This window comes from Emiliania huxleyi (genome assembly GCF_000372725.1).
Source record: "Emiliania huxleyi CCMP1516 unplaced genomic scaffold EMIHUscaffold_97, whole genome shotgun sequence".
NCBI classification, from domain to species: domain Eukaryota; phylum Haptophyta; order Isochrysidales; family Noelaerhabdaceae; genus Emiliania; species Emiliania huxleyi.
In genome coordinates, this window is record NW_005194814.1 from 16,647 (window position 1) to 35,725 (window position 19,079).

General features: G+C 65.9%; 4 protein-coding genes across 4 annotated transcripts; 1 reads left to right on the forward strand and 3 right to left on the reverse strand.

The window, feature by feature from the left end:
• Positions 1 to 4,680: 4,680 nt before the first annotated feature.
• EMIHUDRAFT_107880 (hypothetical protein) lies at positions 4,681 to 6,830 on the forward strand (the record flags this gene model as incomplete). Its single annotated transcript, XM_005756398.1, has 2 exons — positions 4,681 to 6,294; positions 6,477 to 6,830. The coding sequence occupies 2 exons, from the start codon at positions 4,681 to 4,683 to the stop codon at positions 6,828 to 6,830; spliced, it is 1,968 nt and encodes a 655-aa protein (XP_005756455.1).
• Positions 6,831 to 7,469: 639 nt separating this feature from the next.
• Positions 7,470 to 8,297, reverse strand: EMIHUDRAFT_107881 (hypothetical protein; the record flags this gene model as incomplete). Its single annotated transcript, XM_005756399.1, has 1 exon — positions 7,470 to 8,297. The coding sequence occupies one exon, from the start codon at positions 8,295 to 8,297 to the stop codon at positions 7,470 to 7,472; it is 828 nt and encodes a 275-aa protein (XP_005756456.1).
• Positions 8,298 to 10,748: 2,451 nt separating this feature from the next.
• EMIHUDRAFT_107883 (hypothetical protein) lies at positions 10,749 to 11,492 on the reverse strand (the record flags this gene model as incomplete). Its single annotated transcript, XM_005756400.1, has 1 exon — positions 10,749 to 11,492. One exon carries the CDS (start codon positions 11,490 to 11,492, stop codon positions 10,749 to 10,751), a length of 744 nt encoding a protein of 247 aa, XP_005756457.1.
• Positions 11,493 to 13,602: 2,110 nt separating this feature from the next.
• EMIHUDRAFT_453949 (hypothetical protein) lies at positions 13,603 to 14,711 on the reverse strand. The gene is made up of 2 exons (XM_005756401.1): positions 14,430 to 14,711; positions 13,603 to 14,315 (listed from the first exon to the last, which is right to left on the reverse strand). The coding sequence occupies exon 1, from the start codon at positions 14,673 to 14,675 to the stop codon at positions 14,448 to 14,450; it is 228 nt and encodes a 75-aa protein (XP_005756458.1). The 5' UTR covers positions 14,676 to 14,711; the 3' UTR covers positions 13,603 to 14,315; positions 14,430 to 14,447.
• Positions 14,712 to 19,079: the final 4,368 nt, after the last annotated feature.

The window sequence follows — 19,079 nt, forward strand, 5'->3', positions numbered from 1 at the left end:
TCGTCGTGCTCGCGCCCTGCAATCGCGTGCGCTATTCCGCGGACGACGAGCCGGACGGTCACGTACTGGAGAGCCTCCAGGGCCTGCTCTCCCGCGCCCACGACCGACCGGTCGTGCTGATTAACGCCGACCTCGAGGCTCTCGTGCTGTCTCCGCGGCCGCTGCGACCGGTCCGCCCGATGTTTATGGCGGACTTTGTGGACGCCTTCTTCCTCGCGACTGCGGAGGGGCCTACGCCCGGCGACACGGTCGCGGTGCGACGCGCGTTTCCCGCTGCGTGGGAAGTCTGGCGGTGCCTCGCGCCACACGCCTCAGACCCGCGGCGCCATCCCTCGCGTGAGGACGACTCGCTCGCTCGTAGGCGCGCCGCGCCGTGGCCTGCCGCCTCTAACCGCATCGCCATGAGCCAGCTCTGCGACACCAGGCCGCTGGTTGCAGACGTGCTTGCCGAGGGCAATCGGCGGGCGCCACCTCTGCCGCCGGCCGCGGCACCCAAGGAGTCGAGGCCTGGATTTGGGATATGACTTCACGTGTGCGTATTGTAAAAAAATGTTGCACTATTAGCAAGCAAAAAGGAGTCTCACACGACTTAGCACAAGTCCGCGCACAGAGGGACCACACACAGCGAAAATCGTGCCCCGCTCGCCTTTATGCTTTAACCATGCCTCGTCACAAGTGCCCTCCCAATCGCGGGCGTATTGTACAGGCGCGCCCTCTTTACTGTCTCTCCACGAACATGGGCACGCCACCCACGCCACACGACGCTCGAGCCAGCAGCCTCACGCGTCGCGCGGCGCACCGCCACCGGGGGGGCACGCCCAGACGCACACTGCTAAAAGATGAGAACCACACACCCACGCATATACGTCAACGTTGGGGCGCCGGACGGCGACTGCGTGATCGGTGGAAAGCTATTGCGTCTACACACATGGACCGGCCTAGCGCCAGCTCAGCTGAGGTCTGCAAACGGGTTCCAGCTCATTGCGCGGCAAACTTGACCTTGCACGCAACATCACAAGGTGGGTGGCACGAGCCGCAATACTGCGTCAGAGGGAGGGGCGGCAGCGTGAGAGGTGGCGGGAGCGCTTGGGGCCTGGGCGTTGAATGCGATGCGAATTGTGTTCTTGCGATGTGTCGCTGCTGCTGCCGGTTAACGCTTTGCGTGTGCTTGGCGCACGGTTCCGGCTTGGCTTGCGCAGAACTCCTTGGTGACGGGCCCGATGTGGCCGCTGTTTGAGCCACAGCAGCACGCTTGCGATCCCACCACCGCGAACGCGACCATCGCAAACACCCGACCGAAACCCATTTTTTCGCGGAGAGTTGGCCGGCTTGCTTTTACGGACGCGTGCGTCGTCGTTCGTTGCCATCGCGTCGTTATCGCCCTTGACATTCTGCGCTGAGTACCTCGGTCTGATTGTCCTGCTGCTGTTTCACACTGCTTGCGCATGGACGGGCTGGGGACTGTGGCGCGGGCCAGCCGTGCAACCACAGAGTCAAAGGACGACTATTTGCCGCTCCCAAACGAGGCGCTGCTCGAACCCAAGGGCAAACCCTTCAACCCTGGAAGTCAGAACGAGGCAGAGGTGGGCTCGATCGCCCGCTCGCTACCCACAGACTCCATCTACGGCTGCGCGATCCTCCTTTGGCTCAACACGAGCCCGCAGGTCTGCCTTCCCAGCAGGAGCAGTCCGCCTAGCGCACAACCACACGACCACCCATCTCACCCACTCCGGACGCTCACCCTGCCAGCACCGCTTTCCGACGTTCTTCGTCTACGGGAACGGTGTCGTTCCTCTGGTTGCTTCCTACGTCGTCCAGCTTTCGCTCGGGGCCTACTTGTATGCCGTCGTGGTTGAGGAGGCGCATGATTGCGGAGGCGGCAGCCCGATGCTGCGCCTGGTGGCGACCAGCACCTTTATGCAGCTAGGGCTGCGCGACTTGGTCGAGTCGCTCGAGATGCACCTGTGGTTGTCTGAGTTTCCAACTGTGGGACAGATGGAGCTGCTGCGGTTCCAAAAGTTTGCAGACAAGCATCCCGTCGCCCAGGAGGAGTATGGTGAAAGCGCGGCGGTCACGCGGCCCGTGAGCGGCCTCACTTATTGGGAGCGGGCGGCCTTTTACGTCTTCATCATCGGCGGAAAGGTGCTGGTGGCAATTCTCATCACGGTGGCGGGCGCGGGACTGGTGCTGCGCTCGAAGACTGACCACGAGCTGATACGCAACGCAGTCGCCGCCGGCTTCGTGATGCAGCAGGACAAGGTCATCTTCCAGCTCTGCATCTCCCACACTATCAAGCTGTTCGGTTCGAAGTGTCCGTCGATCGGAATCCACGAGGTGCGCGCGCAGAGCTTCCACAACTGCAGGCACCGAGCCTTTGCGTGGTGGGCTTGGGAGTGCGTGCTGATGGTCCTCGCCCTGGTTGCGGGCTGCTACGCCGTTTGGTGCTCTTAGAAGAGAGGAAGGCCTTTCCCCTTTTCGAGTGTGGTGTGAATACATGCACTCTGATCGTCGTCGCTGTAGTCTCTCCCTTCTCCACCGCCTGTGCTTGTGTGTCTTGGGCGCCCCGCGGGGTGGAGAATTACACACTATAGTGATAAGAGGTAGGTAGGAGAGAAGGTGAAGAACAGCCAGGCTCGGACTGGACACCAGACACGCTCGAGTTTATGTATCTAAAAAAAAAAATATTCTTAGCTTCAAGCCCCCCTCCGAGACTAGGGACAGAACCACACCAGTATAGACCAGAGGGACTGCGCCTCGCCCCCACTTGCCCTGACTACACAGGATAGCATGCCCCGATAACGGCGACACATAGTGGGGGACACTGCGCAAGGAGGGGGTGCGAAGGCTCATTGGGGTACTAGGTGGGACCATGAGGGGGGGTGGGCGGGGTCCTGTGGGGGTGAAATGTTGCGCGGCGAATTCGAACCTACCCCCTCGCCGCGCCGATCCTCACGCGGAGGGTAAAACCCTGTGGGACAAAACCCCCCCGCGGTCGGCAGTCTTCAGAGTGGACCCCCCCCTCCCCAGCCTCCCCTGTGCATCTCGCACCCCCCCCCGCTCCCCATCGGTGACTCGCGAAGGACACGGACACTCGGGGTGAGGGGGGGTCCCCCAGAGAGGGGGCTTTGGGGCATTGTTGGGTTGATCGCTCGTGCCGATCTCGGGTCGATCTCGGGTCGATCTCGGGTCGATCTCGGGTCGATCTCGGGTCGATCTCGGGTCGATCTCGGGTCGATCTCGGGTCGATCTCGGGTCGATCTCGGGTCGATCTCGGGTCGATCTCGGGTCTCGGGTCAGTCTTGGGTCGGTCTCGGAGTGGCCTAGAAGAAAATATAATGAGGTGAGATGAGGTGAGACGAGGCGAGGTGAGGCGAGATGAGGCGAGATGAGGCGAGATGAGGCGAGATTAGGGGAGATTAGGCGAGATGAAGCGGGATGGAGCGAGAGTCGAGAGTGGCCTAGAAAAAGAAAAAAAAAGGCCTTGGATATGGATGCCGAGTGGGAGGTGTGCTCTGTGTGTTGCGCTGTCTCTGGCGTGTAACGCGCGCGTGCAGTGACGCGTGTACGTGTTGGATGCGCGTGCGCGTCTGCGTGTGCTGCGCGCGCGCGCCGCCGGTGTGTGCTGTGTGCTGTACTCTGTTGTGCGCCTGTTTGTGCAGCTGGGAGGCGCAGGCTTGTCTGGCAGGGCTGCGCGGCGGGCTGCGGCGTGCTGTGGGTGGTCGCGCGCCTGCCTGTTGGTGTGCGGCGGCCGCTCAGCCCGCCCGACCGGGTCGTCGGCGGCCCAGGGCGCGGGCATGCGGTCTGCGCTGCATGTGAGGCTGTGTGCGCGGCTGGCGCGTATGTTTCCGTGCGGCGAGGGACGCGCGTATGTGTTCACGCTGCGGGCGCGGGCGGGCGCGGAGGGCGGCGCGGTCTCACCGCGGTCCGACGCCCGTTGGTCTTCTGCGTGACGAGGGTGGGCGCGCAAAGAGGCCTTGCCGCCATCGCGTGCCGCGAGTTTATGTATCTAAAAAGGGAATGCAGTCGAGGAGGGGAGGGGGGGGGGGGGGGAGCGAGCGGCAAGCATTGGGGGGGACGGAAGGCGGGCCAAATCGACCGCTTCGGCACGCATGGAGAGGCAAACGACCGCTCTTGTGCATTAAGAGAGTGACGACCTCGGCTGACAAAACTGCGCGCATTTGGCAGTTGTCCGACGGTTCGTGGCGTTTTCGAACGCTGACCGGGCACACGGAAACGGTGTTCTCGGCAGCGGTGAGCCCGGATGGCAAGCTCATTGTGACGGCGTCGTCGGACTACACGGCGCGTGTCTGGCGGCAGTCCGATGGTGAAACCGTCGCTACGAGAATGTGCCACATTATGATTATGTACAAGAAAGGAGAAACAAGAGGAGAGACACCAGTGATGACGAAACAGAAGCTAGCGCAGACGAGAGCAGGGCAGACCCGGGGACGGCGGAGTCGGAGCGGACGGCATCGGCCCCCGAGGGAACGTTGGGAAGAGGCACGAGGAGGGCGGCGACCTCAACCGACTATGGAGGACCCGTCGCCAGACGACGCAGGGCAGACGATGTGGAGGCGGAGCAGACGCGCAGGGCGAGACGAGGAGGGGAGCAGGACTTTGCGTAAAAGAAAATCGCGGCCGCTCCCGCCTCTCATCCACAGCGATCGAACTAGGTCCAGAATGGAGCCAAAGCGCTTCCGCGGCTCCTTCACCTCTGCCGCCACCGTCCTTCGCGGCGCGTCCTCCGTCATGCTCGACGACCTGGATGGCGACGAGGAGGCGACGCAGCCTGCTGCCGCCGCATCCGCGGACGGTGAAGGCACGCAGCCGATGGCAAACGCCGCAGGACTTCCCGACGCGGCGTTTGTCGAGCGGACGCTTTCCCTGCGGCTCGTCGCCGTGGGCCTCAAGTTTCACAACATCGCGGCGGCACGAGCTCTGATGCATGCGGGCGCTTCGCTGGAGCTGCGGCGCGAGCCGGCCAATCACGTCGATTCGCTCGCGGTTCGCGTTGTGGCGCATGCCGTCTCGCAGCATGCGTCGCGGCGTGCGTCGCACGGGGTGGACGAGAACCTGGAGGTGGATATCGGCTACCTCAAGTGGAACCAGGCGGCTTCCCTCTCGCCGTGCCTCGACTCGGGCTGCGCAGAGATACTATCCGCCGCCGCCGCCACAAGCGAGGACAGCGGCAGCAGCACCGACAAGGGCGGCGAAACGGCCGACGCGGTGGACGAGTCTCCCGACCCGGAGGCCGACGCCGAGCCGCTCGAGATCGACGCCGAGCCAGCGGCCCCTGCGAGGGTCCTCGGCTCGAGCGCGCTGGTGCTCCGCGCGGAGTGTGTCGTGCGGTCCGAGGCGGCCGCGGAGGCGCTGTCGTACCTGGTGGCGGCGGCAGACGGCCACGGGCGGCGAGTGATCTCGGTGCCGGCAGGCGGGGTCTCGGAGACTCGCGCGGAGAGTGACCTCGAGCTCTCGCGCCTCTCGGGCTTGCGAAGCTGGCCGCCGGAGCGGAGCGGGTTATCTGCGCTCTCGCTTGGATGGCAGCCGCTGCCGGCGCCTGCCGAGCAGCAAGCTGAGCAGCGAGAGGCGGCGCAGGAAGCGGCGAGGGAGGCGAGGAGGGCGCAGGCACTGCCACCGCCATCGAGGCCGGCACCGTCACCGTCGTGGGCGGCCTACGACCCGCAAGCGGTGGGCCCGGTCTCTCGCTCTGAGGCCGACGCGGCCGCGCGACGAGGGTGGCCGCCCGCCGACGGGACGCTCGCCCGGCTCGGTCTCGGGCCTGCCGACGACGCCGAGTGGTGGGGGAGGCACCGGATGTTGCCGCCGAGCGCCTGGCAGGTCAAGGGCGCCGTCGACATGCTGCCGCTCTCGAGACAGCCTCAGCGGTCGAACGTGGCGTCGGCGGCGGCGATGCTCGACGGCCAGATCCACGCCCTCTGGCCGTGGACCGCCGAGATGCTGGCCGAGCTCGGCGCGGCGATGCGCGGCGACCGCTTCTGGTGCGCGCGCAAGGGCGACGCCTTCATCCGCGGCTTTGGCGGCCCGTACGTGCTCGGCCAAAAGCCGGGCGACTTCAAGGTGATCAACGGCGCGGAGCACACGCCGCTGAGTTCAGCGCTGTGCGTGGGGCACACGATGATGTACACCGCAATCCACCTCAAGCCACCGCCCGCGCCCTTCAACACGATCGTGTTCGGCCTTAACCTTCGCGGCGGCGGCTTTCACTACCACCAAGACGCCGACATGGGCTACAAGCATGGCCCGCGCGAGAGTGCGCCCAAGAATGCGCCGCTGGTGCGTCGCCAGCCTGTTGTGACGACTGTCTTCTACGAGCGTCCGGAGGACTCGGGCAAGGCTCGCGACGCCACGAGAGAGAGGGGAAGGGGGGGGGGAGGGGAGGGGGCGGCGCACGGCGCCACCGGCAAGCCCATTCGGCGCCCTCCCTCCGCCTCAGGAGGTCCCTCCCTCCGCCTCAGGAGGTCGTGCTCTGGAAGCCGATGGACAACTGGCACTCCGAGTATGGGGCGCGCTTCTCCGCCGAGGCCGCGCGCGGCACGTACGACGCCCCGCGAGGGCTTCAGACCTCGCACGGTGTCGTGCACGTCCAGCGGGCGGGCCTGCAGCGGCGGGTGGTGCATGGCGTATTCCACTCTCCGGGGTCTGCCGTGCGCACCGGCTGGCGCGTCGCGATCACGGCGCGGGTCACGCACCCAGATGCGGAGGACCGGATGCGAGAGTATCACGAGGAGGGCGCGTACTGCAAGCATATCGGGCCAGCGGGCGCGTGGAGTCTGGAGGGCGCCATGGCCGACCTCGCCGTGTCGCCATGAGCTGGCGGCCTGAAGCTGAACCTGGTGCACAGCTGCCCCTCGCATACGTGTTACGTACGACCCCGCGTACGGGGGTCCAGGAGGAGGAGGGCAGCGCGAGGAGACTTCATGGTTCGACTTAGCGAGCCCCGTACGCGTGTGTGTGGACGGGGGCTCGCGCGTCGTAGACACAGAGAGAGATGTGTGCGCCTCATACGTTGTGACTTTGTCATGGACTTTGTGTCTTGTGTGCGGTGTGCCGGCGCACGGCGCAGCGCGCACGCCCACGCGCACCAGTACACGCTGTACGGCAAAAAACACACACGGCCCAAGTGCAAGACCAAGCGAGTAAAAAGAGTAGAGAGAAAAAGTTCAAGGATCCCCGGACACGATGCCGGGGACACATGCTCACGGCGCATGTGAGCACATAATACAGTACATGAGTACGCTGATAAACATAGATTAGGAGCAGCAGTGACCCGAGGGACCATGTGCGAAGACGGCTAGTGCTAGTCCCCCATCGGGCGAGGACGACCCCGGCTAGCCGCCGACCACGGACCCACAAAGAACCCTGCACAAAGATCGCACGGGCGGGGACCTGTTCCTTTTTACCGAGACACCGTCGGTGGCCTCTGTGCGTAGTGCGAGCGCCGGGGCGCGCTAGTCTCGCAGGCCCCACGCCGTCACTCTCCGATTGGCCTCCGCCATCACGAGCATCGCCGCTCCGTTTCGTAGGAAAACTGAGAGCGACCCAGGCACGATGCCGCGGTAGAGGCCGAACACGCCGCCGGGCGTCGCACGCACCTTGTCAAGCACGCTCCCGCCAATCCCGGCCTGCGTCATGTTTTTGAGCGTCTCAAACGGCCACACTACCCAAAATCCAACGAGCGCGCTGAGGCCGGAGGAAAGGAACTGGCCCAGCGGCGTGGCGGTGCAGCCGTTCCGCTTGCACGAGTCGAAGAGGCAAAAGTAGAGCGTCATCATCGGGCCCGTCCTCGCCAGTTGCAGGCCCGCGCCGCGGTACACCTCTGCGAGCCGCCAGCTCTGACCCGTCTGCCCGCGGACCTTTGCGTACTCAATCGGCGACTCGAGCACGGTGCGTGCGGTGGCGCCGACCGCGCCGCAGACGGGGACGCGCAGCTCCATCTCGCACCCGACGCCGAGGGGATCAACGCGGCGGCGCAGCGGCGCGTGCGTGGCAGCGGCGGTGTGGCAGAGGTCGTACACCGCAAACTGCGCCGATCGGTACACGGCCGAGCCCCACATCGGCGGCACGCAGCCGCGGTAGAATCCCAACAGGCCCTCCGTGCTCCAGATGCGCGCAATCGTGGCCCGCATAGACCCGCTAAAGCCCGCCTGCGCCTGCATCTTGGTCTTCACCGTGTCGAATGGGTGGCCGACGAGTGTGTTTGTCGCGCCGAACAGGGCGCCGAGGCCTGTGGCGAGGCCGTACTCGCGAACGTGGCTGGAGCGCTTGTGGCCTAGCATGGTGTCTGATGAGACTGTCTGCTATAGCCGCAGCCACTCCCAGCTACTCGGTGAGAACAGAGTTCGTACACCGAGCAGCTCCGAAGACCGAGAGGCCTGGTCTGCTATAGCCGCAGCCACTCCCATCTGCTCGGTGTGAACAGAGTTCGTACACCGAGCAGAGGGAGCGTCTGCAGCGACAGTCGCTTCAACTTCACCGCCGTGGCGAGCCTGGCGAGGTCATGCTCCTCGCAAACTCTCGGCGGCCTCCCCTGGAGCACCCACCTGGCACTCATTGGCCGGCGCCCACAGCTGCAATGCGGTCGTGCGCGCGGATGCGAGCGACGTCGAGTTTGAGCGCGACGCATAAGCGCGCATTGGTGAGAGTGTACCTCGAGAGTGGCGAGTGCGGGTGTCGGAGAGTTGCCGTAGTGTTCCTTCACCATAATACGATCTTAAAAAAGCACTGGCGCGCGTCCGAGGACACACCTCCTCCTCTCTCCCCCTCTGCGCGTCAGCTCTGCGCAGCAGAGCCCCAGACTCTGGCCTGGTATGTTCGTCCACTCTGCGCGCCGCGCCGCGCGCTGGCGGTGCAGCCGCGCCGAAGGCGCAGAGTCGCGCGTTTTGCGCGCGCGCGCGAGCTCGCATCGGTCGATCAAAGGCATCGGATTGGCTCGCGTCGACGTCCGAGCTGCGCAGGACTTGCGCAGACCAGCTCGCGCAGGCGGTCGAGGGCCCGGTCGCAGCGACCGGTGGACCGTGCCAGGCCGCCATCTCAGCTGAGGCGGGGCCACCAGGGGCCACTCGTCAATGTGACGTCGAGCGCCTCTCTCGAGGGCGTCCGAGGCTTCGGGTCAGAATACGGTGTGTGCAGCGCGCGCTGCGGCGCAGCACACACCGTATTCCGTGCTGGCGCCCGCGGCCTTCACACAATCGTCCAACTCCGACGAGCAGAGCCTCAGTATTGCCAGAGGTGACCACGGCAGGCTCGCGACGGAGACAGGCGGCTTCGGAGCTTGAAAGTCGCCATGCAAATCGACTGTCGCACCAGACGCTCCGCAACTCGAGATCCCTCGAGAGTTCACGCGGAGTCGGCTGGGGCTATACCAGACAGCCGAGAGGCCCCTCGGTGTTCACAGCCTTGTTATTGAGAAGAAAATACCTCCTATGGCGCTGTGCGCTGGCCTGTTCACAGCGGTGTGGCTGGGACATGAGTGGCAAGGCGCAAAGAAGAATTCTAGGCGCGCTCTCAGCCGCTGGCACAACAAAGGCGCGGACTGCCGCGGAATGGTACACAAAGAAGAAAGTTCGGTGACAGCTAGATAAACCCACTGTGCCTCTTGCGTCGCCCATCTCTCCTGGAGGTGACGCACTATTGATTTCTCTTTTCCTTCCAGTGATAAGCTAAAAGTGTCAGCAGTTCACCTACGGGTATGTTCGTAAGAGCTACATACATGGAAAAGTACATCTGCTCTGGTACAAATCAAGGTGAATTAATAGTTGCATCCTGAAGTAATAAGAATTAATAGTTGCGGATCTCAACATCGCCGATACGTCGCGCGTCGAGTGCACGACCGCACCCATGAGCGACTGTCCCATGCCGCCTCCGCCTCCGGTGGGGATCGAGAAGGACCCGCACCTGCGGTTTGCGCACGGCGGGCGGGCCGACTTCCGGGGACGGAATGGGCGCTTCTACAATTTTCTCTCCGTGCCGGGCCTGTCAGTTAATGTGAAGATTGAGGAAGCCAGCTTCCGCCTCCACAACGACAAGCTGACTGTCAACGGGAGCTTCATCACCGAGGCGCATCTGGTGGCTCGGCTCGGCCCCGGGGGCAAGACGAGGGCGAACGTGTCCTTCTGGGCCTCCGAGCTGAACGAGCACAATTGGGGGTGGCGCGTCATCAACGGCAGCTGCGGCGATCGCGCCTTCAAGCTCGGGCGGGGGGGCTTCCGCACGTGCGAGGGTCTCGACATGGAGGTCTTCCACTCGAGCGCCTCCTTCGCCCTTGGCGACTGGACCATCTCAGTGCGCGGCAACCACGTGTACTCGCGCATATCCGGACCGGAGCACCGGCTCGACGTCGACTTTAGCGCAAAGGGCGAAGCCGCCGCTCGCAGCCGACCGCACGGCATAGTTGGACAATCGTTCGCGTGGACAGGGCCGCGCGACGGCAAGATCGACGACTACCCAGAGCAGGGCCACTTCACCACGAGTGCTATGGCAGAGGGCGCGATCGAGGGGACCGCTGAGATGTATGAAGTGCCCTCTGCGCACAGCACGCGCTTTTCCTTCACCCGGTTCGATGCCTCCTACCCGGACGAACCGAGCTTGCCAGCAATTGCCGCGTCAGCCGCCATCTCCGGTGCCTCTGCGAGTCTCTAGCTTTTAGGTCCATAAACTTGTGTCGCGTACGTCGCGTATGTACGGATTGGTATTACCCCTCGGCACGGTCTGGGCCCCTTATTCTCTCTCTACAATCCATTCTCTTCCACCCACTGCTCGAGGGCGTCGAGCCGGACGGCGAAGCATTGCACGCTCGGTCGGAATAAGCCCGCCAGCAGCTCGAGCTCAATGATGCGAGGAAGTGGGGGACCGACCGAGCCAGTAAGCCCGACACGCCCTTCTAACGCGACCAATCGACTGGCGATGCCGCCTGGGCGCTGACCGGGCGGCGATTGCCGGTCACTGTGCACCGCCTGATGCGAGCGGGAGTGCAGCTGGCCATGCCTCTGCCCGGCTCGCCTGGCACGCAACGGCGGGCCGGCTTGCGCCGCGTGGCTTGGCGAAAGGGCGGCAGCCCCGTCTTTGTCCATGCCAGCATTGGCGTCCAAGAGCCGTTCTGCGGCGCCTTGAACGTCCCCGTGCGCAGCGATCGTCGCCTCCTTGATTTGAGCCGGGCTGTAGCCAATACCGAGAAGCATGGCCTTGGTTTGCCTCTCGTCCTCGTCCTCGTCCTCGTCCGCGTCCTCGTCCTCCTCCTCGCCGCAGTCATCCGCTCCGCCCTCGCCCGCCCCGCCCTCGCCCGCCCCGCCCTCGCCCACTCCGCCCTCGTCCTCGCCGCCCTCGTCCTCGATCACCCTCGGGGACCGGTCGCGATCCGAACCCGCCGCCTTCCCGTCTTCCGCAATATCGCCGGTGTCGTCAAACGCACCCGAGATCGTCTCGGCGGTGTAGCCGAGCGAGTCGACCGCGCCCGCAGCCGCGCCTGCCGCCATGAGTTGGGCCACCACCGCTCCATGCCGCCGCGCGGCGGCGGCGTGGAGCGCGGTGACGCCATCGCGGTCAGCAGCGCTCGGGTCAGCGCCAGCCGCACACAGCAACTCGACCACAACCAGATGGCCTCGCTCCGCCGCCAACATTAGCGGCGTGGCGCCATCCAGGTCAGTGGCGCCTGCTCTGGCGCCCGCAGCGATGAGAGCGCGAACGATGCCGACCGACCCTCTAGCGGCTGCCCAGTGGAGCGGGGTTGTGCCGGTGTGCGGGTCCTTCTCCTCGACGTCAGCACCGCGAGCCAGCATTTCCTCTGCTGCGCTTAAATTATCACTGCGTGCTGCCCAAGCCAGGGAAGACGACGCCATTTCACGCCCGACTGCTTCAGGAGGTCTGTAGTCGGTGTCCAGCTTGCGGGCGCGAGCCAAGCGCTCCTCGTACAGTGTCGCCGGGAGGGTACTGTCATCCTGCGCGGCCGCCCCCCGCGACTCGTCCCGCAGCATCCAGCTTGGGTGCTTGACGATGGCGAATGGCAAGGTAAGATGGTCGTCTGTCGCTGCCACATGGTGGCTTGTCTTGGCGCGAGGTGTGCGAGGACTCACCTTGCGCCAGACCTTGCTTGTGTCGCTCTTCAGCGAGCGCTTGTACGCGCTAAGCCGTTCGCGAAGCGTAGGTGGCATGGCGGCGCCCCCGCCCGGGGGGCTGGCGCGCGACGAGCAGGGGCGCCTTGTCGCGGCTGAGGCGCGATGTGCTCACCCTTATCAGCTGGAAAATATTTTTGGCGCTCTCAAAAAGAGAATTACGACCCGCACTCACGACACACTGGCGCGCACTGGCACTAACACAGGTACACCACAAAGAGAAAAAATGAGACGTCGGGGGACGGGGCCCTGGGGAGCCGGGCGAAGTACACATTAGAGAGAGATTTTTAAAGACCAACAAGAAATCACGACTCTCACAGTGATTTGGGCTCGGCAGCTTGTTAGCCCTCAGCCGAAGCTGGGGCCGGTCCCGTAGCCGAGAGAGCCCGCGCCACATTAGCGATTAGGCAGTCGTGTATTACACGGAGCCCTCTCGGTTTGTGTTGCCCTCTCGGAGACCCGTATTTACTTTACGGCCCTTTCCCTGCGAACGCGCACCCCCCAGGGCTAGGGCTCTCTAGCCCGCAAGCGCAACCCGATCCCGATCAGCGATCTGGATCATCTGGCCCGCTGGGTGTGCTTCTTAACGTTAAACCCCCGGCCCTTGATGTGAGTTGACAGTTGTGAGGTTACCGACTGCACGGCTCCAAATGCTCCACATAACTCCTAAGATAATAATTAATATTAATAAGAACCTCAAGGCCGGCGCCGAAACACCTGTTCTTTGTTTAACCCCTAAACGGCGTTCCTTGCCGTACGGCAAGGAACGCTCCGTTATTTTATTCCTTTGCAGGACGGCTGGTTGCGGTGACGGCCGATCCAGCAGTCGTCTGCGACATGGCAGTGGCCCCGGGTCATGTGCAGCTGGTCCCGAGCGGCTCAGGTCCCAGATCGAATCTCGGACCCACAGATTCTAGATTCCTTTAGATTCCCTGGATTCCCGCAACAACGATCTCTTAGCGGCGGCAAACAGAGGCGCAACTCTGCCAGCAGCGAGGAGGCTCTTGCTGCTCAGCTACCGAGGCCTGGTGGCGTCGGCTGCTGCGTGGAGAAGACAGCAGCACTGTCCGACCTCAAAACATGCACAACAAGCGGGATTTGTGACTCTGTCTTCCATTCTTCAGTCGCTCTGCCGGACGCGCTCGCTTTGTCGCGAGGGTCACCTGTGCAAGCCGTGTGGACGCCCAGAATAGCCTCCCCTGGCTTAGCTAGACTGCGAGATATTGTGCACATGGTCAGCCTCTACAATATATACGCTGACACTTTACCTCCCAGAGCTCGTCTCGGTCCGCCACGGCCATCCTCGGCCTCCGGAGGGCCCCCGGCCGCGGCGCGGTGCGGCGGCGTCACAAATCCGACGTCAGTTCACCGGGACGCGATCGGGCGATCTGAAGTCCAACTAGGCGTATGGATTGCCCGCCCAGGGCTATCACCTGGACCCCTCAATGGACGCCTGCGGTGCCGCCCCCACGAGGTGTTGTTCACACCTGTCCAACCATTCGTGCAGCAGGGACGCGCTGTGTGTGGCTGGCAGCAAACTCAAATGACGACGGGTTGCAGCCTCGTAGCTCAACGGCAACATTGTGCATGAGGAAGGCTGATAGAAGTAGTACCAGCCACACAACCAACAGCTTCTGGAGAGTATGCGGAGCGCAAGCAGCCGGTGATCAAAGGCGTGTGTTGCTGTCGGTGGCAGATTGCCAGAGGGACGCCGGCGCTTCGGTGCGTGGCTTCGTCACAATTTTCCACCGCTCAACTTGGAGGCAGTGTGTCTAGTAGCGTGCTACACCTATGACGGCGGACCTCACTGGGGCGCCGACGTGCGACGACCGTCTGGGATCGAAAGACGAAACCGCGTCCTCCAGGAGCTCGTGCAGTCTGCAGAGCGCGCTCCGGAGCTCTGTGGCGGAAAATTTAAAGGGAACGTGGTGGCTTCCCACCGCCTCTGTATGTGCCCAATAAAGTGCTAACACGACCCTCGGGCAGCAGGGGGTATGTGGCGAGCGCACGGAGGCACAGTTAGGCCGCCGTGATATCGCCCTTCCGGGCACCCCGTTTCGGTAGCCGTTTAGGGGTTAAACTCGGAGCGCGGCAGGGGATGGGGCGGAGCGGGCGATAGAGAACGTGGTCCCGTGGGCGTGGCCCGTCCTTCACAGATCAGTCTTCGGAGCGGGGGCGCGAGAGAGCCTGCGAGACAAAGGCACGCGAGAGGAGCCGCGGGTGAGTGAGGGAGTGAGAGAGCACAGGAGGAGAGTCTCTGCGGGCCGGTCAGAAAGGGGGGGGGCGGGGGGGTCTCCGCACCGCGCTAGCCTCGCGAAATCACGAGAGGTGGTGGCTGCCCATGGCGAGCGCGAGCTGCTCCGCCGCATCGGCCTCCCACGACCAGTCTGTGCCTGCGGGCGGAGGTGAGCCGCCTGCCGCGCCGGTGCCGTAGAAGGGCTCGAGGGCGGCGGTCAAGTGGTGGTCGACGCTGAGCGGCAAGTTGGTCGGCGGCAGCTGCGCGCGCGGGTCGGCAGCGTGGCCCACCGCGTGGGGAATATGCGCCATTGGTGGCGGCGCGGCCCAGAGAGCGGCGATGCTAGCCTGAGGGGAAGGCAAGGGTGCGGTTCCTTCTCTCCCCTCACAGCTAGGGGTGGGTGGGCAGTGCGCGGGTGGATGGGCAGTGTGCGAGTGCGCGAGTGCTCTCCTCGTCGTCTGAGTGGCGCGAGGAGGAGCGGGCTCGCGGCGACGGCGCCGCCCCGGCCGCCCCCGGCCCGGTCCCCAGCCCGGGGGGCGACAGCGCCGTCGCAGGCAGGGCCGTCGCAGGCAGGGCCGTCGACGACGGCAGGAGGGCCGGCGTGGAGAGCCAGCTGGCGGGGCCGCACGAGAGGCCGCACGACCCCGAGGGCGAGGGTGGCGCTGGCTGCGGCGGCGGGAGCGCAGAGAGCGGCGGCGAGACGGGCGGCGCGTGCGCGGGTGGCACAATCACGCGGAACGACGCGCGCGGTGGGTCTGGGTGGGGCGGAGACGGCTCGATCGGATATGATTCGATGGCTTCGGCGACGGCTTCGGCGATCACCTTGGAGGTCGGCAGAGGCGCCGCCGGCGAACCTTCGCGGCGGCGCGTCAGGGCAGGCCGCGATACGGGGGCGGGAGATGCGGCACGGGGATCCCGCAGCGGGGGGGCGGGCAGGATGTGCGCCTGCGGAGAGGCGGGGGCGGGAGGGGGGATGAAGGGGTGACGCTGCGAGGCGGCAGGAGGCGACAGCCGCAGACGGGGCGCGGGGCGGGGGAGGGCTGAGGGGTGGGGTGGGGGGGCGGTGCTTCCACCGGCCCGGGAGACGGCTCGTCCTCGAGCAATTGCAGCAAGGGGGGCGCCGGAGCTGGCGCAGCAGGCCGCGCCTCCGTAGACTCGGCGGCCACATCTCTCCACCAGATGGGGCCCCTCGCTCCAGACGCAGCCCTTTCACTCCGAAGCCGCCAGAGGGGGCCTGTCTTGCCTGTGGGGCAAGGGGGGGGATTGTGAGGGTGCGGCGTTCCGCCTGGGGGGGGGGGGTCCGGCATTCTCCCCCGCATATCCCCACGCCCCAAGATGCGCGCAGGAGAGCCCCGCGGCAAAGCAAGAGTGAAGTCCAGACTGCAAGAGAGCCCGGTGCGCAGGCGGGGGCGAGCAGCGGGTGCTGTGGGAGATGTAGATGTAGATGTGCATAGAGACGTGTGGACTGGGTGCCTAGCTGTGTGCCTTGCTCCGCTGCGGCACGCGCGAGGGCGGCGGACCGCAAGGCGGCGCGCGCCGCGCCGGCAGCCTGGAGGGCCGCCGCCCGGGCCGCCTCGCGCGCCGCAACCACCTCATTCTGTCGGCGGGTGGCGCCGGCGGAGTTGCCGGGGGTGGCTGGGGTGGTGGGTGCGGTGGGGCTGCCGCCGCCGCTGCTCTGGCGGCCGCTGTCCTGGCGGCCGCAGTCGGCGGCGGCGGCGCCGCTGCTGCGGTCGCTGTCAGCTCCGCCGCCCTTTGGGTTGCCGTCACCCTTTGGGTTGCCGTCACCCTTTGGGTTGCCGTCACCCTTTGGGCTGCTGGGGCCGGGCGGCACACTCGACCAAGTAGGGCGGCGCGGGCTCGCGTTGAGGGGACGTGCGTTGAGCCGTCGCGGCGGCGTCGAGGCATCTGGCGTCAGCGGCTGGGAGGGGGGAAGCGGCGGCTTGGAGGGCGAGGCGGGGTCCGGAGGTGCGGGCGCGCCGCCAACAGGTGCGGCGGCCGGCGCTGGTCCGGGGGCCGGAGCGGTGGCGGCGTCGCGGCGAGTCGCGCAGAAGTTGTCGCACGCTCCTGTGGACCACGCCGCGGGCACGCGTGTGCTGTGTGCTGCTGGGCGGTGCCGCTGGACTGAGCCAGGGGGGGGCGGGGGGGTGTCGGAGCTCTAGTGGGGCCGGAGATGCATCGGCGAGATGGGGGCGGGGGGCGGGGAGAGGGGGGCGGGGCGAGGGCGGCTCAGTCACCACCGCGAACATGCGCAAAGAGCCGGTTTCCGGAAATTAAATTTGGGGGCCGAAGATCTTAAACACAAGTCTTTTCGCGCAATAAAATTAATGGCGGGGTGGCCCACCCCGCCAGGGGGGGGCAGGCCCCCCCCCCTCGCCACCTCGATCCCTCTCCATGTACCGAGATGGGCAGGAGAGCCCCAGCGGGCCCACCAAAAAGGTCGACTGCGAGAGAAGTGTGAGGCTGTCCGCATACCTTGCAGCGGATGACGTCGTCTGTGCCCCAGGCGGAGACGGGCGGGGCGGGTGGCACCTCCGTCGACCCGCGCGCCGCGTCGGCGCCCCCCTTCGCGGGGTCCGCGCCCCCCGCCTGCCCTAGCGCCTGCCCGGCGGCTGTGCGGTCACACGTACTTGTGCGGTCCGCCGGAGCGTCGCTGTCGACGAGACGGCGAAGCTCGGCGGCCTTGACGGGGCCGAGGACGGCCCGCATCTCGGCCTCGGCCTTGACCGTGCTCGCGGGGACGCCGACCAGCACGAGGCCACGCTCGCTTCGGCGCAGCCGCTGCGTGCCGTGCAGCGCGCTGAACTCCTCCGGCGGCCGGCCGGCGGGCGCAATCGAGATGCAGCACCGCGTCTCTCGCCGCAGCCGGGCCATGCGCTCGCCGCCCGGGCCCATCAGGTCGCCGACGGCGCTGGACGAGACGCCGTACAGGCAGGTCACGCGCCCCGGCACCGGCGTGCGGCACCGCGCGCAGTTGGGCCACCAGCGGTATGACTCGGGCTCGTTGACAAAGCTGCACTCGCCGCACGTCCACGCGCCAGGCTCGCGCGACTGGTCGGGGGGCTCGTCGGGCGGCTCGTCGCTGGTGCGGCTGTTGCGGCTGGCTTTCGAGCCGCGCCTCGCCGCCACGCTGTCGTCGTCGTCCTCCGTGTTGCCCTCGACGGCCCGCAGCACCTCCATGGGCGATGACGCGCGCCCGGCCTCAAACGCGCGCATGCTGGCGCTCTTCTCGGAGTCGCGCTCACCCGTGGCGGAGGAGGAGCGGGCCCGCAGCTCCTCCTGCCCGTGCGCAAACTGGCACCGGCTCCCGTACGGGCAGGTGGCGGACCGCTCCCAGTTCTGGCAAAGCTGCGTCTTGTAGCGGAGCGGGTCTCGCACGCGAGAGCTACCGCCAGTCGAGTTCATGCTTAGGAAAAGGGGGAGGCGGGGACGCCTGCTGGTCGGCGACTGCTGCCGCCCGCCGCTTACCGCCGCCCGCACGGCCGAGCCCCAACGACCCCGAGAGAGCCTTGCCGCAGTGTCGTCACCTCGGAACAATGAACCCAGACGGCGCCTCCCGTTTCTGTTCACGCCCATTCTCGACGTGTTGTAGGGTTACCTGTAGGGTGGGAGATTCTCTTCGCCGCCCGAGACCTACGCTGCGAGGAGAAGGGCGGTGTAAGAAGCCGATCCCCGTAGTCCGCCCCGTTCTCCACCGCATCTCCCCGCGCGCTCCCCTTCTTCCACGATGAGCGCGAATACCCCGGAGACCCCGCGCGTATGTGACAGAGCAACTTAAATCTCGTCACAGAGCTAGACACATGCACATGTGCCGGAAAATTATAAAGTCAGATCGCGCAGAGACCGTCCTACCCTCGGGGCCCGCAGGCCGACCTGCAAGGCCGACCCTCCCCATAGCTTCCTCACACTCACGACACACACCACCTCACGTCCTCACCTGACCAAGCCGGGGCACCGGACGACAAGCCGCTGCTTGAGCTTCCGGAACTTTGCCGTCGCGCGGGCGGCGTCGACCGGCCGCGGCCACGCGAGGAAGAGCGGCTCGAAGCCTTCCGCGCGGAGCGAAAGGGCGGCGTCGGACACGTCCACCTCAATGTTGTCCATCGACGAGACACCCGGGACGTCCACGGTGAGCACCACCCCGCCCGAGCCGTCCTCCTCGAGAGCGTGCCTGGGCGCGCCGCGGCCCGAAGCAGCTCCTCCTCCGCCTGCACCACCTCTCGCCCTCTCCCCGCTCGGCTCCGGCGCCGCCCCCTCGCGCTCACGCACCAGCCGTGGCGTATTGATGTGCGCCTCGACCGCGCTCCGTTGCGCCTCGGGCGTGTGTCTGGTGTCAACGACGCCCACGCGGCTGCGCAGACCCTTCGGCATCCATCCCAGCGGGTCGCCCGCGCCCTCGGGGTGCATCCCCTCGCTGGAGCCGTCAGGGTAAAGAGCGCCGCCGGCACCGCTGAGGAAGCCTGGCTTCATCGTGGGGCCTCCACCAGGTCTGTGTCCGCTCGTCCTCTCCGCCTTGGCGCGCTCGGACCTCCAGGGCCCGGTCGGAGCCGCCTTGGGCACGGCCTGCTCCTCGCACTTGCTCATGTGCAACATCTGAAGCGTGCGCAGAGGAACTGGGGTCAATCGGTCCTTTCCGGTGCCTCCCCAGTAGTTAGCAGCACCGTACTGCAGTTCGAAATCGCGGCCGAGCGGGCCACAACCCAACTCGTCCTCCACAT

Excerpts from the sequence above, each read along its gene's own strand:
- EMIHUDRAFT_453949 (XM_005756401.1), bottom strand. The coding sequence starts at position 14,675 with ATGGCGCATATTCCCCACGCGGTGGGCCACGCTGCCGACCCGCGCGCG.